The sequence below is a fragment of the Leuresthes tenuis genome, unplaced genomic scaffold (genome assembly GCF_036924035.1).
Source record: "Leuresthes tenuis unplaced genomic scaffold, fLeuTen1.0.hap1 SCAF_1, whole genome shotgun sequence".
NCBI lineage: Eukaryota > Metazoa > Chordata > Actinopteri > Atheriniformes > Atherinopsidae > Leuresthes > Leuresthes tenuis.
In genome coordinates this window covers 30,859,677-30,880,063 of record NW_027325355.1, presented here as the reverse complement: position 1 = coordinate 30,880,063, position 20,387 = coordinate 30,859,677, and the positions used below count along the sequence as shown (strand labels likewise).

The 20,387-nt window shown below is 47.6% G+C and overlaps 2 protein-coding genes across 2 annotated transcripts; both read left to right on the top strand.

The window, feature by feature from the left end:
• Positions 1 to 2,549: 2,549 nt before the first annotated feature.
• Positions 2,550 to 10,870, top strand: LOC140291135 (transcriptional-regulating factor 1-like). Its single transcript, XM_072379393.1, has 11 exons — positions 2,550 to 3,128; positions 3,216 to 3,262; positions 3,343 to 3,445; positions 3,604 to 3,940; positions 4,012 to 4,081; positions 4,155 to 4,294; positions 4,372 to 4,484; positions 5,399 to 5,447; positions 5,535 to 5,617; positions 5,988 to 6,095; positions 10,212 to 10,870. The coding sequence occupies exons 1-11, from the start codon at positions 2,550 to 2,552 to the stop codon at positions 10,245 to 10,247; spliced, it is 1,665 nt and encodes a 554-aa protein (XP_072235494.1). The 3' UTR covers positions 10,248 to 10,870.
• A 3,666-nt stretch (positions 10,871 to 14,536) lies between these two features.
• LOC140286021 (required for drug-induced death protein 1) lies at positions 14,537 to 20,143 on the top strand. Its single transcript, XM_072379141.1, has 2 exons — positions 14,537 to 14,890; positions 19,880 to 20,143. Exons 1-2 carry the CDS (start codon positions 14,681 to 14,683, stop codon positions 20,006 to 20,008), a joined length of 339 nt encoding a protein of 112 aa, XP_072235242.1. The 5' UTR covers positions 14,537 to 14,680; the 3' UTR covers positions 20,009 to 20,143.
• The last annotated feature ends 244 nt before the right edge of the window (positions 20,144 to 20,387 follow it).

Genomic DNA, 20,387 nt, shown 5'->3' with positions numbered 1-20,387 from the left:
GTGAAGCTCCCAGGTAACGGCAGCTGGGACTCAGCGGGAGTCTGTGGAGAGGTGCCGGTAATCCTCAGGGCTCAGATTTAGAGGTGTCCGGTGCTCCTTTGTGTCCCTGCAGGGCTGCATGAGGACGCCTTCCTGCTGCTCTCACACGATGCTAACCTGCACCCTCAGGGTCAACAGGTGTGTGCGCTCATCACAGCATGTCTGACCTGTGGACTTCTTCATCTCCTCCTCCCGATGTCCATCAGTCCTCCCTGTCACTTCCTCCCCTCCCCTCCCCCCCGTCTTTCAGGAGCCATGGAAACTCTCCTCCTGCCCAGGTTCTTACTCATGAAATCACTCATTTGATGGATTTATTCATTTTTATTTGCAAACTTTCTGATAAATTTACGTCTTTAAATGTGTTGTTTTTCCTCACCCTCAGGTATCCTCCCCTTACCCGTGTCCTCCCCACTTAACCTCACCCATCGCTGTACTCCAGACTCAGGTATCCTCATTTCAGTTTCCCTCCCCTCACCTCTCCCATCCCCAGGTACCCTCCCCTCACCTCTCCCATCCCCAGGTACCCTCCCCTCACCTGTCCCATCCTCAGGTACCCTCCCCTCACCTGTCCCATCCTCAGGTACCCTCCCCTCACCTCTCCCATCCCCAGGTACCCTCCCCTCACCTCTCCCATCCTCAGGTACCCTCCCCTCACCTCTCCCATCCCCAGGTACCCTCCCCTCACCTCTCCCATCCCTCCCCTCACCTCTCCCATCCTCAGGTACCCTCCCCTCACCTCTCCCATCCTCAGGTACCCTCCCCTCACCTGTCCCATCCCCAGGTACCCTCCCCTCACCTCTCCCATCCTCAGGTACCCTCCCCTCACCTCTCCCATCCTCAGGTACCCTCCCCTCACCTCTCCCATCCCCAGGTACCCTCCCCTCACCTCTCCCATCCCTCCCCTCACCTCTCCCATCCTCAGGTACCCTCCCCTCACCTCTCCCATCCTCAGGTACCCTCCCCTCACCTGTCCCATCCCCAGGTACCCTCCCCTCACCTCTCCCATCCTCAGGTACCCTCCCCTCACCTCTCCCATCCCCAGGTACCCTCCCCTCACCTGGCATCTCAGACACAGGTATCTCCCTCCCATCTCTATTATCAGCCCCAGATAACCTCTGCCCATTTCTCTACATCCCAGGTAAACTCCCCCCATCATCTTACCTCTCCTCAGGTTAACTCCCCCCATCATCTTACCTCTCCTCAGGTTAACTCCCCCCATCATCTTACCTCTCCTCAGGTTAACTCCCCCCATCATCTTACCTCTCCTCAGGTTAACTCCCCCCATCATCTCACCTCTCCTCAGGTTAACTCCCCCCATCATCTTACCTCTCCTCAGGTAAACTCCCCCCATCATCTTACCTCTCCTCAGGTAAACTCCCCCCATCATCTCACCTCTCCTCAGGTTAACTCCCCCCATCATCTTACCTCTCCTCAGGTTAACTCCCCCCATCATCTTACCTCTCCTCAGGTAAACTCCCCCCATCATCTCACCTCTCCTCAGGTTAACTCCCCCCATCATCTTACCTCTCCTCAGGTAAACTCCCCCCATCATCTCACCTCTCCTCAGGTAAACTCCCCCCATCATCTTACCTCTCCTCAGGTTAACTCCCCCCATCATCTCACCTCTCCTCAGGTTAACTCCCCCCATCATCTTACCTCTCCTCAGGTAAACTCCCCCCATCATCTCACCTCTCCTCAGGTTAACTCCCCCCATCATCTCACCTCTCCTCAGGTAAACTCCCCCCATCATCTTACTTCTCCTCAGGTTAACTCCCCCCATCATCTCACCTCTCCTCAGGTTAACTCCCCCCATCATCTTACCTCTCCTCAGGTTAACTCCCCCCATCATCTTACCTCTCCTCAGGTAAACTCCCCCCATCATCTTACCTCTCCTCAGGTAAACTCCCCCCATCATCTTACCTCTCCTCAGGTAAACTCCCCCCATCATCTTACCTCTCCTCAGGTTAACTCCCCCCATCATCTTACCTCTCCTCAGGTAAACTCCCCCCATCATCTTACCTCTCCTCAGGTTAACTCCCCCCATCATCTTACCTCTCCTCAGGTAAACTCCCCCCATCATCTCACCTCTCCTCAGGTTAACTCCCCCCATCATCTCACCTCTCCTCAGGTAAACTCCCCTCTTCTGACACATCCCCACATTACCTCCCCTCACCTTTTGCCTCCCCCTCAGCAGCTTCTCTTCAGCCAAAATCCTGATCCAGAGTTAGATTATCCAAACTGGGATAAATACGAGTCCTGCTCTGAACATTCCTGCTTTCTCAACAGTTTCTCCTGCCAGGTAAGAATCGCTTTTTCACACCAAGAAAACTGCCGCTGACCCCGATCCAGACCTGATCCCGTGTTTGTCTCTCACCTGAAACCAGACATCAGCTCACCTGAATCTTCACCTCCAGAACCAGAAGCAGTGCAGCTCGGGTCAGCCTCCTCTCAGAGATGATTCGGAGGGCACATACAGATCCTACAGCACTCGCACACTTCATGCCACTGACATGTTTGAACAGAGTGACACACCTGGTCAAAGTCAGCACACCTGGGGGCCTGTGCTGCCAAACCTTTCCCAGCAGCAGTGCTCTCCACTGGACTCCACATCTGCAGGAGGGTGGAGCTCCATAGACTTAACCTCATTTTCTGCTGAGGACTTTCCCACCAACCAGTTCTTCCATGAAAGTTACCATGGCAACGATGCCCCACAGCCTTTCTGTAGCCCCACGACTCCCGGTCCGAGTCCTCATCACCCTCAAACGCATCCCAGGACAGAGAGGACGGGTTCTCAGACACAAACATCCTCCCATCTGAACAGAGAGCCCACCCTCAACTGCAGTTTGAATGAGATTGAAAGCTACTTTCTGGCCTCTGATATGGGTCAGCAGCACCCACATCAGGCAAGCCAATGCCTCCTCCTGAGCCAAACCAATCACAGAGAGGAACTGACGGGTCTCCTTAAAACTGTGAGTAGCTCTGAGGCCAGTTTCCCTCCTCAGGGAAGAGGCGGTTCTGGTCCGACCTGCAGAGAAGAGTGTGGAAGAGGTGGAAGAAAAGGCAGACATGGTCAGCCAGACTTGACTTGGGTTTGTTATGTTTCTCTTCATGTTATTTCTATGTAAGTTAGCCAAGAAACAGGAGCCCTGCTTTTTACTGTGACTGTTCATTTTCAGGTGAAACAGATGCAACATGAAGGCTGCTCTGAGGTTCCTGGTTCCAGGTAAATCAAAGTGATGTCGTGATATTGCTGGTTTTTGATTGGATGAGTCTACTCAGTGTGTGTGTGTGTGTGTGTTGTAGGTTGATGTGCACAGTGTGTAAGCGTGACTTCAGGAGCCTGCCAGCATTAAATGGTCACATGCGTTCCCACAGTGGCTTCCGATCACCTACATTGGTGAAAAAGGTCCGTTTTACCATAAAAAATGTTAAAAACAGCTGTTATGGTAACTTAGGATTGCACTCAAAGTCCCTAAATGAAAATGCTGCCTTCTAGTGGCCATTTTCCGGGGAACAGTGCAAGCGATGTGTCAAAGTTTCTAAGTTTTTCTTGCTTCTCTTCAGGATCTCTCCCCAGTCGTTCAAAATCCAGTCGCCATGGTGATGCCGGTCTCCGTGCCTGTCAAAAAAAGGTGGATGTCTTCGGCTCGCGGGGGCGGCCAGAAGAGAGGCAAAGCACTTCCTCTGGCTCCCAGAGGCCGTGCACTCTATTGTAGCCTGATGCACACGGAGGAAAGGGAGGCTGTTGCTACGAGCAACAAGATTGGTGAGGTCGTTACCACTGCTGATGGAGGTCGATACGCCCCTCCTCCAATGCTGTGTCCTCGGAGAGCGGGGTCAGGGCTGTACTGCTCCCTCGCCACCAAGAGGCAGCAAATAGTCCAGACTGTTCAGCTACACAGTGAGTCCCTTCAGTCCAGTGACCCGTAATGCTGAATGGACACAATGTTAAGGTTTGTCTGTGTTTGGCAGATGAATTAGGGGATCCTGCTGTCATGGCAACATCCTGTCCTGGAACACTAACATCAGGAATCATCAAACCGTACGTAACACACCTCTGGTTGAGTACATTTTCCCTTGCCGATTGCCTGATAACCCTGAGCTGCCAATCACAGGCGGATCAATTTGGGACAGAGATTCCAGGCCGAGATCCCGCCCCTACGGGACAGAAAACGTGCGTGCTCCGACTCCCATGATGCAGCGCTGCTGTGGACCCCCTGGGACAAGCTGGAGTGTCCTATTAACCAACAGAGAGGTACACAAAGACACACAGAAGTCCTTTTCTCATTGGCTCATGTCACTGATTTGTGTGATTCGACCTTGTTCCTGTAGTTGAGGCTCTGCTGATGATGGCTCGGTCGAGCGTGTTGCTGGGGGGTGGGACCAGCCAAGAGTATGCCCTCCAAATCCTGTCGGAGTGCAGAGGAGACTTTCTGGTAAAAAGTCATTAAAACATAGCTTTTGTTAGTCTGCATATTTGTTCAGTTCTGTGTGAGGTGACTAAAGTCAAAGAGAAAAATGACAGAAAAAACGCTGAGTTAGGGTTACAAAGACACACAAAACTACCTCAAACAGCACAAAAATGACTAAAAAAGAGAGATAAAATGAGCACAAAGAGATCAAATTATACCGTGAAGAGAAGAAAGTGTCACAATGAAACACAACCACGACAAAATTTACAATTTGATCCCAAAACAACAGAAAATCACCACAAAGAAACAAAAACCTGTTAGAAAGATACAAGAAAGATCCAAGAAAGAGGCACGAACCAACCACAAAGAGAGAAAAAATGACCACAACAAGGAACAAAACCTAAAAAAATTACAATAACCACAATAAAGAAGCATAAAACTACCACAAAAAGATCAAAACGAAACACAAAGCTACCATATAGATACAAAAAACCACAACAAAGTGAGACAAAATTATCACGAAAATACAAAAAACCACACAAAGCTACGCACAAATGCCTCAAAGACACAAAATGATCACAAAGAATCATGGAAAAGATATAAAAAACACACAAAAAAGATTTTAAACCACGACACAAAACCATCACAGAGAAAAGTTTTGCTTTAGTTCTAAATAAAAACTGAGCAAATGTTTTAATTTTTTAATCTGAATGAAATCTACTAAACTACAGACATGTTGGTTTATGGGGTTTGTGACTGAATTAAATCACATAAAAAGACAGCTGTTTACCTCACAATAAGACATTCCAGGAGCACATTGAATAGTTTGAGGAATTAGATCAGAATGGAGTTAAAAGACCTACAGAAACAGATGCAGGAACAGCAGCATCTCTGGTTTAAACATGGCTGATTCTGTTTAATTCTTTCTTTTCTTTTCCTTTCTTCAGCAAGCGGTGGAGAAGCTGCTGCTGCAAACCTCCAGCAGCAACCCGACAGGTCAGCTGTTGCTCATTCATTCCACCAAATGCAGCATTTTTCCCATCTCATTGACAGAAAATGGTGATATTTGCATGTTTATTGCAGGTGTGCGGTGGAGCGCAGCGGAGAAGCAGCTGCTGGTTAAATCCCTGCAGCTCCATAAAGACTTCAGCAGCGTCCAGGAAGCTGTAAGTTTGAACCTGCGTCAGCCTTTAATGTGTCAAGAGTTTGTTCACCAGGGGAAAAAAATGCCAATTAATTACTAAAACTGGCATCTGAATCATACAAATAAAGCCCTCTGTATTATTGACTATTTATAACCTGAAAACAAGTGACTCAAATAGCCAGAAACACATTTAAAATATGCCATTTTAATTATAACCAAGTGCACAATGTGCTTGAAACAGGCTACATGGAGACATTTAAAGTAATGTGTGAATGTTGTATGAAATCATGGAATCAAATGAGAAAGCAACCATAGTTATGTGACGTTTAGCCAGGACTATATTTCACTGGAAGGTTGAACATCAGATCTATGATTTGTTATTGTGTGTTCAGGTCCAGACTAAGTCTCGCTCTGAGTGTGTTGAGTTTTATTATCTTTGGAAGAAGAAACTGAGCCTGAGGACCCCGGCTGGCCTGACCGTCACTCTGCCACAATCAAACGTAAGAAACACATAAGTCCAGGTTCAGGTCTGTGTAGATGGCTTATTAAAAACATGAAGCTAAAACAAATCCCCTGCACCTCCAGTAGGGGTCCTTAGGCAAGGCCCCCCTTACCCTATCTGCCCACCTTTAAGTTGCTTTGGATAAAAGCGTCTGATAAATGCATAAACATAAACATAAACAACAATTTGACATTTCAGACTAGTAGTTAATGTTATTTATTTTCTTTTCTACAACCTGTTTATTTTTGTAACTGTAACAACCAAGGTGCTTCAACTTAAAAGTAGACCACAATCTTTCAAGGGCGAGTCTGTCGTCAAGTCTTGGGACTTTCAAACTTATTTCCATTCATGAAGTAGTAGGAAGCTGTATGGGCCTTTTAACAGACCTACAGCCAGTAAGACAACTTTAGTGTCTTCTTTTAGTGTCTCTGGTTCTGCCAGAGGTTTCTTCCTGGTTCTGGTTCTACCAGAGGTTTCTTCCTGGTTCTGGTTCTGCCAGAGGTTTCTTCCTGGTTCTGCCAGAGGTTCCTTCCTGGTTCTGGTTCTGCCAGAGGTTTCTTCCTGGTTCTGGTTCTGCCAGAGGTTTCTTCCTGGTTCTGGTTCTGCCAGAGGTTTCTTCCTGGTTCTGGTTCTGCCAGAGGTTTCTTCCTGTTAAAGGGAGTCGTTCCTTCCCACAGTCCCTCAGGCTCAGGACGGGAGATTGGACTGAAGACACATTTCGGTGCAATCTGTTGGTTTCCTTAGCTCGGATATTATTTTTGAATTGGCTCCATATGAATTAATTGGATTATGATTACAATGAATTGAATTCCAATTGGCTTGAATTGGACTTTATTATTTAAGTGCCTTGAGGTGACAATTGTTGTAATCTGGCGCTATATAAATAAAATTGAATTGAATTGAATTGAATTGACATGACTAAGGACTTGGTGGCCTTTTATTTGTACCTACCTTGGGACTCTGTGGCCTTTTATTTGTACCTAACTTGGGACTCGGTGGCCTTTTATTTGTGCCTATCTTGGGACTCGGTGGCCTTTTATTTGTGCCTACCTTGGGACTCGGTGGCCTTTTATTGGTGCCTATCTTGGGACTCGGTGGCTTTTTATTGGTGCCTACCTTGGGACTCGGTGGCCTTTTATTTGTGGCTACCTTGGGACTCGGTGGCTTTTTATTTGTACCTAACTTGGGACTCGGTGGCCTTTTATTTGTGCCTACCTTGGGACTCGGTGGCTTTTTATTGGTGCCTATCTAGGGACTCGGTGGCCTTTTATTTGTGCCTACCTTGGGACTCGGTGGCCTTTTATTTGTGCCTACCTTGGGACTCGGTGGCCTTTTATTTGTGCCTACCTTGGGACTCGGTGGCCTTTTATTTGTGGCTACCTTGGGACTCGGTGGCCTTTTATTTGTGGCTACCTTGGGACTCGGTGGCCTTTTATTTGTGCCTATCTTGGGACTCGGTGGCCTTTTATTTGTGCCTATCTTGGGACTCGGTGGCCTTTTATTTGTGCCTACCTTGGGACTCGGTGGCCTTTTATTTGTGGCTACCTTGGGACTCGGTGGCCTTTTATTTGTGCCTATCTTGGGACTCGGTGGCCTTTTATTTGTGCCTATCTTGGGACTCGGTGGCCTTTTATTTGTGCCTACCTTGGGACTCGGTGGCCTTTTATTTGTGGCTACCTTGGGACTCGGTGGCCTTTTATTTGTGCCTATCTTGGGACTCGGTGGCCTTTTATTTGTGGCTACCTTGGGACTCGGTGGCCTTTTATTTGTGGCTACCTTGGGATTCGGTGGCCTTTTATTTGTGCCTATCTTGGGACTCGGTGGCCTTTTATTTGTGCCTATCTTGGGACTCTGTGGCCTTTTATTTGTGCCTACCTTGGGACTCGGTGGCCTTTTATTTGTGGCTACCTTGGGACTCGGTGGCCTTTTATTTGTGCCTATCTTGGGACTCGGTGGCCTTTTATTTGTGCCTTGGGACTCGGTGGCCTTTTATTTGTGCCTTGGGACTTGGTGGCCTTTTATTTGTGCCTTGGGACTCGGTGGCCTTTTATTTGTGCCTTGGGACTCGGTGGCCTTTTATTTGTGCCTACCTTGGGACTCGGTGGCCTTTTATTTGTGCCTACCTTGGGACTCGGTGGCCTTTTATTTGTGCCTATCTTGGGACTCGGTGGCCTTTTATTTGTGCCTACCTTGGGACTCGGTGGCCTTTTATTTGTGGCTACCTTGGGACTCGGTGGCCTTTTATTTGTGGCTACCTTGGGACTCAGTGGCCTTTTATTTGTGCCTACTTTGGGACTCGGTGGCCTTTTATTTGTGCCTACCTTGGGACTTGGTGGCCTTTTATTTGTGCCTACCTTGGGACTATTTTGTAGGCCTTTTATTTGTGGCTACCTTGGGACTTGGTGGCCTTTTATTTGTGCCTATCTTGGGACTTGATGGCCTTTTTGGTTCCCTTGTCTTGGGCCTGACTTGTTCTGTTACCTAACTTGTAGATAACCTGTTGACATTGTCTTGGAGCTTGACTTGGAGTTTGCTGTCTTGTCTTGTTTCAAGTCCCAAGAAAAGGTGCGTAACCTGCAAGTTATAGACCTTTTTCATGGAACTTGTTAGTCTTGTCATGGGACCTTGTCTGTGGACTTTCAAACTGACTCAGGAGCTGTTCGGTTAGCCTTGTCACGGGACTTGGTGGTCTTGTATCAGGGCCTGACTCTGCTCTTGTTGGCTGAATCTACTCAGCTACATTTTGAACAGAGTGCTGAACTGTCCCATGTGTCAGTCTGTTGTGTTGTGAAAAGGATCAAATTGTCCTTGTAACAAAGTCTGGTTTTTCAAACTGACCTCTGCTCAGACGTGTGAAAGAGCCCCTCCTCGAAGGCTTTGTGAGCTATGACTAAACTGTAAGATAGAGTCTGAGTTCTCATGGAGTTGATTGGTTCAGTGTTTCGGGTCAGTGAAGACAAATGAAACTACAGGGTGAGTGAATAAAAACCACTGAAACCAAATTCCTGTTATCACTCCACATACACCCATGACACGAAACACACACACTGAAACACACACAGGACGCCCACTTCCCGTCACAGCCGCCACCGTTCTGAGCAAACTGTGACATGACATTTCGAGTAGCCAACAAGTGTGTGAGTCAGTGTGTGGGTGGGTGTGTGTGGTCCCAGTTCAGTTAACTGTATTTTTCCATTAAGGTCATCTCAATTTATTTTAGTTGTGTTTTTAGTTGTTGCCGTTATGTCGTTTTAAATGTACTTTTATTCGATCCACCTTCAATAAAAACTATAAATCGGACATGGCTTTAATAGTCAGATCCTACAAAGAAAGTTAACTTTGTTACCAATCAGTCTGTCTCTTTACCGTCACATTTGTACTATAAACATTACATAGTGAAACCAAACTTTCCCCCTTTTTGTGGACATGTGCACATTATTACAACTGATAAGTCAAGACCAAACGAGTCCCAAAGCAAGAAACCAGTCAAGACTTGGTAAACTGAATTTGTGCCACAAGACAAGACCATCAAGCCCCAAATCATTGTCCAAGACACAACCAACAAGTTCCACATGTCAAGTCAAAACAACATGTGGAACAAGTAAAAAATTACTTCCTAAGACCACCAAGTGTGATGGATCACAAGTCTTAATGAAAAACATCTAACTCTATTCCCAATTAAAAACCAACAAGTCCCATGAAAATGTCTCATGGCCCAAATAAGACCAACAAGACACAAATAAGCTCACAAGTTACAGCCAACTGATCTAAACTCAATGTTCTGTACCCGCTTAATGCATCGGTCGGGTCGCCGGGGGGGCTGGAGCCGATCCCAGGGGTCATCGGGCGAGAGGCGGGGTGCATCCTGGACAGGTCGCCATCACTGGGCCACACAGAGACAAACAACCACAAACTCACTCCTAAGGACCAGTTTAGAGTCACCAGTTAACCTAACAGCGTGTTTTTGGAGGGTGGGGGGAAGCCGGAGAACCCGGAGAGAACCCACGCCAGTTCTTCATTGACAATATAACCTGGATTATGATGATGTAATCATTAAGGTGATAAAATAGTAACTTTCTCTCTTTTATCTTGTCTGATTTTTATCATTCTTCAGGGTCAAAGATTGTCAAAGTCTCAGAAGGCATCATGAAGCACTGGACCGTCGGCCTCTGGGGCAACACACTACCTGCCAACACACACAGATCTATATGTTGTCATTAAGGCTTAAAAACAATAGAACTCGGGCAGATTTACTCTGTTGCTCTAGTTCAGTTAGATCCTGTCTACATGTTACATGCAGCATCACCTGTATTTATTCCCAGCTGTCTTTTAGTTGTGTCATTAAAGCTTTTTCATATGAGCCGAATGTTAAGTGAACCAGGAAACTGTTTTCATTCAGTAAATCGTAGCTTCAGATGGAGTAAACGTGATATTTTTTAATTACTGTGAGTAAAAAACAACAAAATGAGGACAACCAAGCATCTTATTTGAGATTGTGCTCTGGACTTCAGGTCAGGTATGTTGGGTTATTGTTTTCCCTCTTTAATCCTCTCAGTCTTTTCTTTGTTTTCTGCCTTAGGGGCCTGATGCTGATCAAAGCCCTGCTTATTGCTGCCTGAATAAAAACCAAAAGAAAAGTAAACACGAGCTGCCTCAGGCTTTTTGTCTGACTGCAGCTTCTTACATCAAGATTCTCATTTTTCTGTCCACTTCGCGGTCATAAGAATTCCATGAATATCCCAAATCTCCCCCTCTGCATGCTAAAACCACTACATTCAACTGGTCAGACCCTTAATCAGTCTCACAGAGAGAGGTCTGTTCGGCCAGCCCAAAGTCAGCTCCAGCAGCCAGGCCTAAAGTGTTAAATGTCACGACTAATGACACACTGGTAAAGACCAACAAGATCTAGGTCAAGCCCTAAGTTAGGAGCTGCAGATTCCAGGCCAAGACCGTAAAGTCCCAGGTCAAATGATATGTTCAGACTCACAGGATCCATGTCTCGTTTCAAGTCAAGACCAACAAGAACCAGGTCAACATGGAAGTCCAAGTCAAGGCTAAAATCCCAAGTTAAGAGTCCAGTAAGCAAGATATCAAGCTCCAGATCAAGATAAAAAAGTCCAAAATAAAGTCATGACCTGCTAAAAGCTTGATGCTCAACCTAAAGTCCTGCTTTTGTGCACAAAGACGCTGTCATATTAATCCTGTTTGCACCAGACAAACCCTGAAAGATCTCTGCATGTTAAAGCATGAGGAATAAAGGACCAGCACCAGCCTGGAGGGACCAAATGTTCCTGTGGTGTTCACATGCTTTCAGACACAGTTTATGCGCACAATTCCTGCTTTTAATCTAACCCAGATCCAGTGCCGTATCCAGAACATTTTGGGCCACAAAGCCAGTGTGGGGGGGGCGAAGCTTGATGCCATAAACCCAGCCGGCCGCGGTTCGAATCCCGGCTGCAGGTCCTTTGCTTCATGTCACATCCCTTCTGTCTCCCATGATTTACGTCTTTTTTTGAGGAAGAAGATCTCAATATTTCTGCTTCTCTTCATATTCCCTTAATATCTCTGGGGGAATGTAACTCAATCGATCAACCAGTCAGTCATTTTACTTTGAATTAATAGCCCAAATTATGTCTATTTATAGTCTCTACTAATCACTTTTAATAACACAATTAATACATATTGCTTCTCAAACATTTACTCTGCCTCTGCCTATTTAATCGTCTAAAACTATGTGGAGATGAGCTAACTGATACAAACAAGAAGTCCTTCATCTCCAGGAGAAAAAAGGCCTTAAAACAGCCCTTAAATCACAGAGAAATAAACCACAGCTTGTTCTTGTCTCATAGCTACTTACATCTAGACTATATTTCACACGCTGGTTGGTCAAAAATACAACAACAGCTCCACTGAACACACATGTGCAAAAACACCTTCAGGCCAGAAACGTTTCAACCTAAAATCCGAATAACAAAAACCTGCTGATGTTAAATGCTTAACTCATACCTGCCCATACTGGGCTATGAAGAAGAGGGAGTTTCTGGGGCAGCAGTGCTCCACCGTCCACGAGACGCAGCGTGCAGAACTCAGCTCACAGCCTCCCGCCGACCATGACTGCGTTAGTTAGAAATGTAAAACTCAGCTGACTGACAGCATTTCTCTTCTTTCTTGTGTTGACGAACTTGACCGACTACCTGTCAGATTTGGGGTGGCCGGTGAGCTTCCAGGGGTGGCCAAAGAGCTTCCAGGGGTGGCCGGTGAGCTTCCAGGGGTGGCTGAAGAGCTTCCAGGGGTGGCCAACGAGGCCGGAGAGCTTCCAGGGGTGGCTGAAGAGCTTCCAGGGGTGGCCAACGAGGCCGGAGAGCTTCCAGGGGTGGCTGAAGAGCTTCCAGGGGTGGCCAAAGAGTTTCCAGGGGTGGCCAAAGAGTTTCCAGGGGTGGCTGAAGAGTTTCCAGGGGTGGCTGAGGAGCTTCCAGGGGTGGCCAAAGAGCTTCCAGGGGTGGCCGGTGAGTTTCCAGGGGTGGCTGAGGAGCTTCCAGGGGTGGCCAAAGAGTTTCCAGGGGTGGCCAAAGAGTTTCCAGGGGTGGCCAAAGAGCTTCCAGGGGTGGCTGAAGAGCTTCCAGGGGTGGCTGAAGAGCTTCCAGGGGTGGCCAACGAGGCCGGTGAGCTTCCAGGGGTGGCCAAAGAGCTTCCAGGGGTGGCCAAAGAGTTTCCAGGGGTGGCCAAAGAGTTTCCAGGGGTGGCTGAAGAGTTTCCAGGGGTGGCTGAGGAGCTTCCAGGGGTGGCCAAAGAGCTTCCAGGGGTGGCCGGTGAGTTTCCAGGGGTGGCCAAAGAGCTTCCAGGGGTGGCTGAAGAGCTTCCAGGGGTGGCAGATGAGCTTCCAGGGGTGGCTGAAGAGCTTCCAGGGGTGGCAGATGAGCTTCCAGGGGTGGCAGATGAGCTTCCAGGGGTGGCTGAAGAGCTTCCAGGGGTGGCTGAAGAGTTTCCAGGGGTGGCAGATGAGCTTCCAGGGGTGGCAGATGAGCTTCCAGGGGTGGCCAAAGAGCTTCCAGGGGTGGCAGATGAGCTTCCAGGGGTGGCAGATGAGCTTCCAGGGGTGGCTGAAGAGCTTCCAGGGGTGGCCAAAGAGCTTCCAGGGGTGGCCAACGAGGCCGGAGAGCTTCCAGGGGTGGCTGAAGAGCTTCCAGGGGTGGCAGATGAGCTTCCAGGGGTGGCAGATGAGCTTCCAGGGGTGGCTGAAGAGCTTCCAGGGGTGGCTGAAGAGTTTCCAGGGGTGGCAGATGAGCTTCCAGGGGTGGCAGATGAGCTTCCAGGGGTGGCTGAAGAGCTTCCAGGGGTGGCAGTTGAGCTTCCAGGGGTGGCTGAGGAGCTTCCAGGGGTGGCTGAAGAGCTTCCAGGGGTGGCCAACGAGGCCGGTGAGCTTCCAGGGGTGGCCAAAGAGCTTCCAGGGGTGGCCAAAGAGTTTCCAGGGGTGGCCAAAGAGTTTCCAGGGGTGGCTGAAGAGTTTCCAGGGGTGGCTGAGGAGCTTCCAGGGGTGGCCAAAGAGCTTCCAGGGGTGGCCGGTGAGTTTCCAGGGGTGGCCAAAGAGCTTCCAGGGGTGGCTGAAGAGCTTCCAGGGGTGGCAGATGAGCTTCCAGGGGTGGCTGAAGAGCTTCCAGGGGTGGCAGATGAGCTTCCAGGGGTGGCAGATGAGCTTCCAGGGGTGGCTGAAGAGCTTCCAGGGGTGGCTGAAGAGTTTCCAGGGGTGGCAGATGAGCTTCCAGGGGTGGCAGATGAGCTTCCAGGGGTGGCCAAAGAGCTTCCAGGGGTGGCAGATGAGCTTCCAGGGGTGGCAGATGAGCTTCCAGGGGTGGCTGAAGAGCTTCCAGGGGTGGCCAAAGAGCTTCCAGGGGTGGCCAACGAGGCCGGAGAGCTTCCAGGGGTGGCTGAAGAGCTTCCAGGGGTGGCAGATGAGCTTCCAGGGGTGGCAGATGAGCTTCCAGGGGTGGCTGAAGAGCTTCCAGGGGTGGCTGAAGAGTTTCCAGGGGTGGCAGATGAGCTTCCAGGGGTGGCAGATGAGCTTCCAGGGGTGGCTGAAGAGCTTCCAGGGGTGGCAGTTGAGCTTCCAGGGGTGGCTGAGGAGCTTCCAGGGGTGGCTGAAGAGTTTCCAGGGGTGGCCCATGGCGTGACATTGTTTGAATAAAGTTGTAAAATACACATTTTACAGCTGTTGAAACATATCCCTTTAAAAAGAACAATCTTTATTCTCCTATTTTAGGACTGCTTTGAATAAAACTAAGTGGCTCCCAGCAGTCCTTCACTGCGTCTGTAGGACACATTTTCCACTTTTTGATGTTGACCCTGTGAGGTTTTGCTGTTTACTCAGTAAGATCAGCAGCAGAGAATCAAGCTGCTGCTCAGGTGAGTGAAAACCCCCAAATCTGCACATTCTTCTCTAATCCTTGCATTAAAGGGCTTCATGTCAGTGCTCCGTTTCCTGCCTGCAAGGAGCTGCAGGCTACTAATAAAGTTTGACTCCTCCTGGTTCCAAAGGTCCTCCTGCATGATATCAGGCGGAGGGCGCCAGACGAGAAGGGGTGAGGGATGGGAGCGCAGGAGCAGGAGGAGGACGGGGCACCTTCAGGGGGGAAGAAGCCACAGAAAACCTCCAAAGAAGTCTATTTCTGCGTCCTGCCAGACAAATACGAACCTCTGATTGAGGAGGAGGAGAGAGACGAGACCGCGGAGGAGAGGCAGAGGAGGAAGGAGGAGAAGAAGAGAAAGAGGAGGAAGAGGTGCAAGAAATATCGGAAGGTAAGAAGAGATGATGACCTTTGACCTGAGGAGTTGTTTTGGGGATTCTTCTGCTGTCAGACTTTTCTAGATGCACCCGAATTATGATAAATGAAAACATCTCTGAAATAATCCTAAATGTAATTAAAGTAAATATCTGGTGGCAGAAGTTAGATGAAATGAACATTTTATTGTACCTTTATTTACATATCAGAGGATAAAACATACGATATGTTGAATTTTAAATGGAAAAGCTGGAGATTAATCATATTAAAAATGTTTTAAAAACAAAAATACACATTTATAAACAGATTCATACATGAATCAATCCGCTACAAATGAAGAGGGGAAGCATAAGTAAAAATAAAAGCAACTAATGAAGATCAGATGTTATCCACCTGTAATCTGTGACGGTGGGAAGAATGTTTCAAACTTTACACATGAAACAAAACAGTAACGTTAAAGCATGAAGCTGGTGTTTATTCAGCTGTAATAATTCAAATTAAAGTGAAATGAATGCAGGAGTGAGGCTGAAACAGCAGCTTTAGGGTGATCTGAACACTTCCTGTTGGAGGACATTCCAGCAGTCTTTGTAGCTGCAGAGCTGTTAAACATTGACAGCGTGTGACCTTTGACCCGCACACCGACCAGAGATCACTGCATTAACACGGATAAACAGGCCAGAGTCAGAAATAACACTGCAGGAGCGAGGCGTGGCAGCACAGAACATTCAGCTCCTAAAAGCATCTCCAGGGCTGAAATTATTCAATGCATGAACATTTCAACCATTTATGAGTTCTTGTTGACCCAATTCAATTCAATTCAATTCAATTCAATTCAATTCAATTTTTTATTTATAAAGCGCCAGATTACAACAATTGTCATCTCAAGGCACTTAAATTAATATCCGAGCTAAGGAAACCAACAGATTGGACCGAAACTTGTCTTCAGTCCAATCTCCCGTCCTGAGCCTGAGGGACTGTGGAAAGGAACGACTCCCTTTAACAGGAAGAAACCTCTGGCAGAACCAGAACCAGGAAGAAACCTCTGGCAGAACCAGAACCAGGAAGAAACCTCTGGCAGAACCAGAACCAGGAAGAAACCTCTGGCAGAACCAGGAAGAAACCTCTGGCAGAACCAGAACCAGGAAGAAACCTCTGGCAGAACCAGAACCAGGAAGAAACCTCTGGCAGAACCAGGAAGAAACCTCTGGCAGAACCAGACTCAGGAAGAAACCTCTGGCAGAACCAGAACCAGGAAGAAACCTCTGGCAGAACCAGGAAGAAACCTCTGGCAGAACCAGAACCAGGAAGAAACCTCTGGCAGAACCAGAACCAGGAAGAAACCTCTGGCAGAACCAGAACCAGGAAGGGTGGCCATCCGCCTGGACCAGCTGGGGTTAGAGAAGACAGAAAAGAGGGAAAAGAGGGGGGAAAAACACCATAACACCATTCAAAGGATACCTGCTGGAACAGGGAAACACAAGTTAATAACCACAATAATGTCACATGGACATAAAATCATTTGAGAAATTAAACGGGGGGGGGGGGGGGGGGGGGGGGAGAGCAAAGTGAGGAAAGGTGGGACAGATGAGGTCCCCCAGCAGGCTGGGCCTATAGCAGCAGAACTATGGGATGTTTCAGGCTCCCCTGAGCCATCCCTAACTATAAGCTTCATCAGAAAGGAAAGTTTCAGCCTGATCTTACAGGTAGAGAGGGTGTCTGCTTCCTGAAGCCAGGAACTGAATAACTGAACGTGCTGTTCAACAGTGGAGAGTTTTCACACAGTTTTCTGGGTGTGTTTCTGCTCTCAGGTTGAGTTTAAATGTTCAAGTTAAACTTTTATTTGTCACAATAAGTCAAAGCAGGAATAAAAAGTGTCGGGTCGAGATTTCTCAGCATGCTGGATCAGTGGCGCCATCTGTTGTCCGGTTAGATTTAGCTTCGTTTGGCTAAAAATGCTCAAATCTTGTGGAGAAAAGAAGAAATGGGGAAAGAAAAAAGGAAACGAATTGCACCGCTGAGTACAACATCTGGTAATTATTAATTAATTATTAATTAAGTATTAATTAAATCAAACACCTTACAACACTTCCAAATATATTCAGCATACATATGATGTTTTATGAGTCATTATACTGAGACTAAATGTGTGTTTACACATTTAAACTCACTATAAATTGTGTTTTTTTCAAAGTTACGGGGTAATTATATGTTTAAAAGTTGGTGATGAGGATCAGAAATGGACTAAGATGTGATTTTAGAGGCTCATCTTTCAATTTGAGCAAAGAAACATGATCCTGAAGCTTGAATTCAGAGAAAACGGACGTATGAAGTCAGCTCTGCGTTCTCAAAGTGAAGAACCCACTGGACCTGCGACGCAACACCTTCACAGAGTAAAACTGGAAAGAATCTTTAGTTGCAGCCGATGGCCACCTGGTGGCGCCCCTTAGACATCTGGAGCTCCAGTGGACGCCCACTCTGATGGAGGCATTTACAGACAGATTACACTGCGTTTGAACATATTCTAAGAACTAAAACTAACGTTTTGTAAAGAATTATATTCCCAGCACTTGATTAAGTCCTTTAATCGATCAGTTTTTAACTTTATTTGGAGAAAAAAAGGGACACATTTACATTTCCTTCACCATTAAAAAGGAAAAATCTCTTGAAAGAGGAGTTAGAACCAGTTGAGTCATTCTTCCTCTTCCACCCAAACCTGAACAAACCCATTTTAAAATGACTTTTATCCTTCTGATACATTTGAGATTCAGCACTGATAAAGAAGAGGAACAGGTCTATGATCTAACCCAGGGGTCGGGAACCTATGGCTCGCCAGCCAGCTGTGGCTCTTTTGATGACTGCCTCTGGCTCGCAGATAAAACTAAATATTCTCACTTGTTTTAATCCATCCATCGATTTTTCATGTCCTGCTCAGGGCTGCAGGAGCAACTGTCCATTATTTTAATTGGATGATACTGGACTACGTTGGCAGCGTAAAACAGGTAAACGCCCCCTTTTGAATCAGTCTGCTCGGTCATTAGCTCAAAGCTAACCCTTCGACGAAGAAGATGGCCAAAAGAAAAAAAGATGACGAGTATCGTACATTTCAGGCCGAATGGACTGAAGAATTCGCCAAATTCTGCGGTGTGTCTAATTTGCAAAGACAAAATTACATCGATGAAACGGTCGAATGTAAAGCGGCACTTCGACACGCGCCATGCTACCTTTGCATCAAAATACCCGGCAGGAGACAGCAGAAAGAAAGCGTGCCAAGAGCTACTGAGCAGGGTACAAGCTAGAGCTACTGAGCAGGGTACAAGCTAGAGCTACTGAGCAGGGTACAAGCTAGAGCTACTGAGCAGGGTACAAGCTAGAGCTACTGAGCAGGGTACAAGCTAGAGCTACTGAGCAGGGTACAAGCTAGAGCTACTGAGCAGGGTACAAGCTAGAGCTACTGAGCACGGTACAAGCTAGAGCTACTGAGCAGGGTACAAGCTAGAGCTACTGAGCAGGGTACAAGCCAGAGCTACTGAGCAGGGTACAAGCTAGAGCTACTGAGCAGGGTACAAGCTAGAGCTACTGAGCAGGGTACAAGCTAGAGCTACTGAGCAGGGTACAAGCTAGAGCTACTGAGCAGGGTACAAGCTAGAGCTACTGAGCAGGGTTCAAGCTAGAGCTACTGAGCAGGGTACAAGCTAGAGCTACTGAGCAGGGTACAAGCTAGAGCTACTGAGCACGGTACAAGCTAGAGCTACTGAGCAGGGTACAAGCTAGAGCTACTGAGCAGGGTACAAGCTAGAGCTACTGAGCAGGGTTCAAGCTAGAGCTACTGAGCAGGGTACAAGCTAGTGCTACTGAGCAGGGTACAAGCTAGAGCTACTGAGCAGGGTACAAGCTAGAGCTACTGAGCAGGGTACAAGCCAGAGCTACTGAGCAGGGTACAAGCTAGAGCTACTGAGCAGGGTACAAGCTAGAGCTACTGAGCAGGGTACAAGCTAGAGCTACTGAGCAGGGTACAAGCTAGAGCTACTGAGCACGGTACAAGCTAGAGCTACTGAGCAGGGTTCAAGCTAGAGCTACTGAGCAGGGTTCAAGCTAGAGCTACTGAGCAGGGTACAAGCTAGTGCTACAGAGCAGGGTACAAGCTAGAGCTACTGAGCAGGGTACAAGCTAGAGCTACTGAGCAGGGTACAAGCCAGAGCTACTGAGCAGGGTACAAGCTAGAGCTACTGAGCAGGGTACAAGCTAGAGCTACTGAGCAGGGTACAAGCTAGAGCTACTGAGCAGGGTACAAGCTAGAGCTACTGAGCACGGTACAAGCTAGAGCTACTGAGCAGGGTACAAGCTAGAGCTACTGAGCAGGGTACAAGCTAGAGCTACTGAGCAGGGTACAAGCTAGAGCTACTGAGCAGGGTACAAGCTAGAGCTACTGAGCAGGGTACAAGCCAGAGCTACTGAGCAGGGTACAAGCTAGAGCTACTGAGCAGGGTACAAGCTAGAGCTACTGAGCAGGGTACAAGCTAGAGCTACTGAGCAGGGTTCAAGCTAGAGCTACTGAGCAGGGTTCAAGCTAGAGCTACTGAGCAGGGTACAAGCTAGAGCTACTGAGCAGGGTACAAGCTAGAGCTACTGAGCAGGGTACAAGCTAGAGCTACTGAGCAGGGTACAAGCTAGAGCTACTGAGCAGGGTACAAGCAGCCAGCAGCAACCCGGCAAGGTGGCTATAATTCTGCTAGCTTAGCTGAAACCATTGAAAACCAGTCACAGATGGGGAATATGCTAATAAATAATATGCTAATATATGCTAATATAATATGCTAATAAATTCAGAGGCTTATTATACTGACATTTAGTTGAATTCACTTTTAAAATATATTATATGGCTCTCATTGAAAGAAATTTCCAAATTTTTTGCTTTCATGGCTCTCTTAGTCCAAAAGGTTCCCGACCCCTGGTCTAAAGCGTGACAGAGAATCAGGTGAATGTGCTGTTACCTGTTCCTCTGCAGAACGTGGGGAAGGCGCTGCGCTACAGCTGGCGCTGCCTGCTGGCTGGCCTGCAGAACATGATGCCCGCCTACTCCGCCGTGGCCACCGTGGTGACCGAGGTGAACCGAACCAGTGGCAGCAAAGCATGATGGGACGTGGAGCAGGAGCAGACCCATGAAACGTGTTTACGATGAGTTGTGTTGTTATTGTGTTTTAATACTGAATTACAAACGTTTCACAGGATCCGATTCTTCCTGAAACATATTTACAGAATACTGTCAAATAAATTTACTTTGAAACAAGAATCTGCTTCTTCATCAGCCTCCTCCTTTCCTTTCCTGACCCCTAATTATCTGTCCTGCTCCCTTTTCTTTTCATTCTTTCCTTCCGTCTCTTTTTCCTTTTTCTACTTTCTACAGTTCTTTCTTATATATTGTTTTCCTCTCTTTGTTTTCCATCCATTCATCATATTCTTATCTGAGCGCGGGTCATTTGGACGACGTCGCCGTGGAGCCCTCCGCCGTAGCC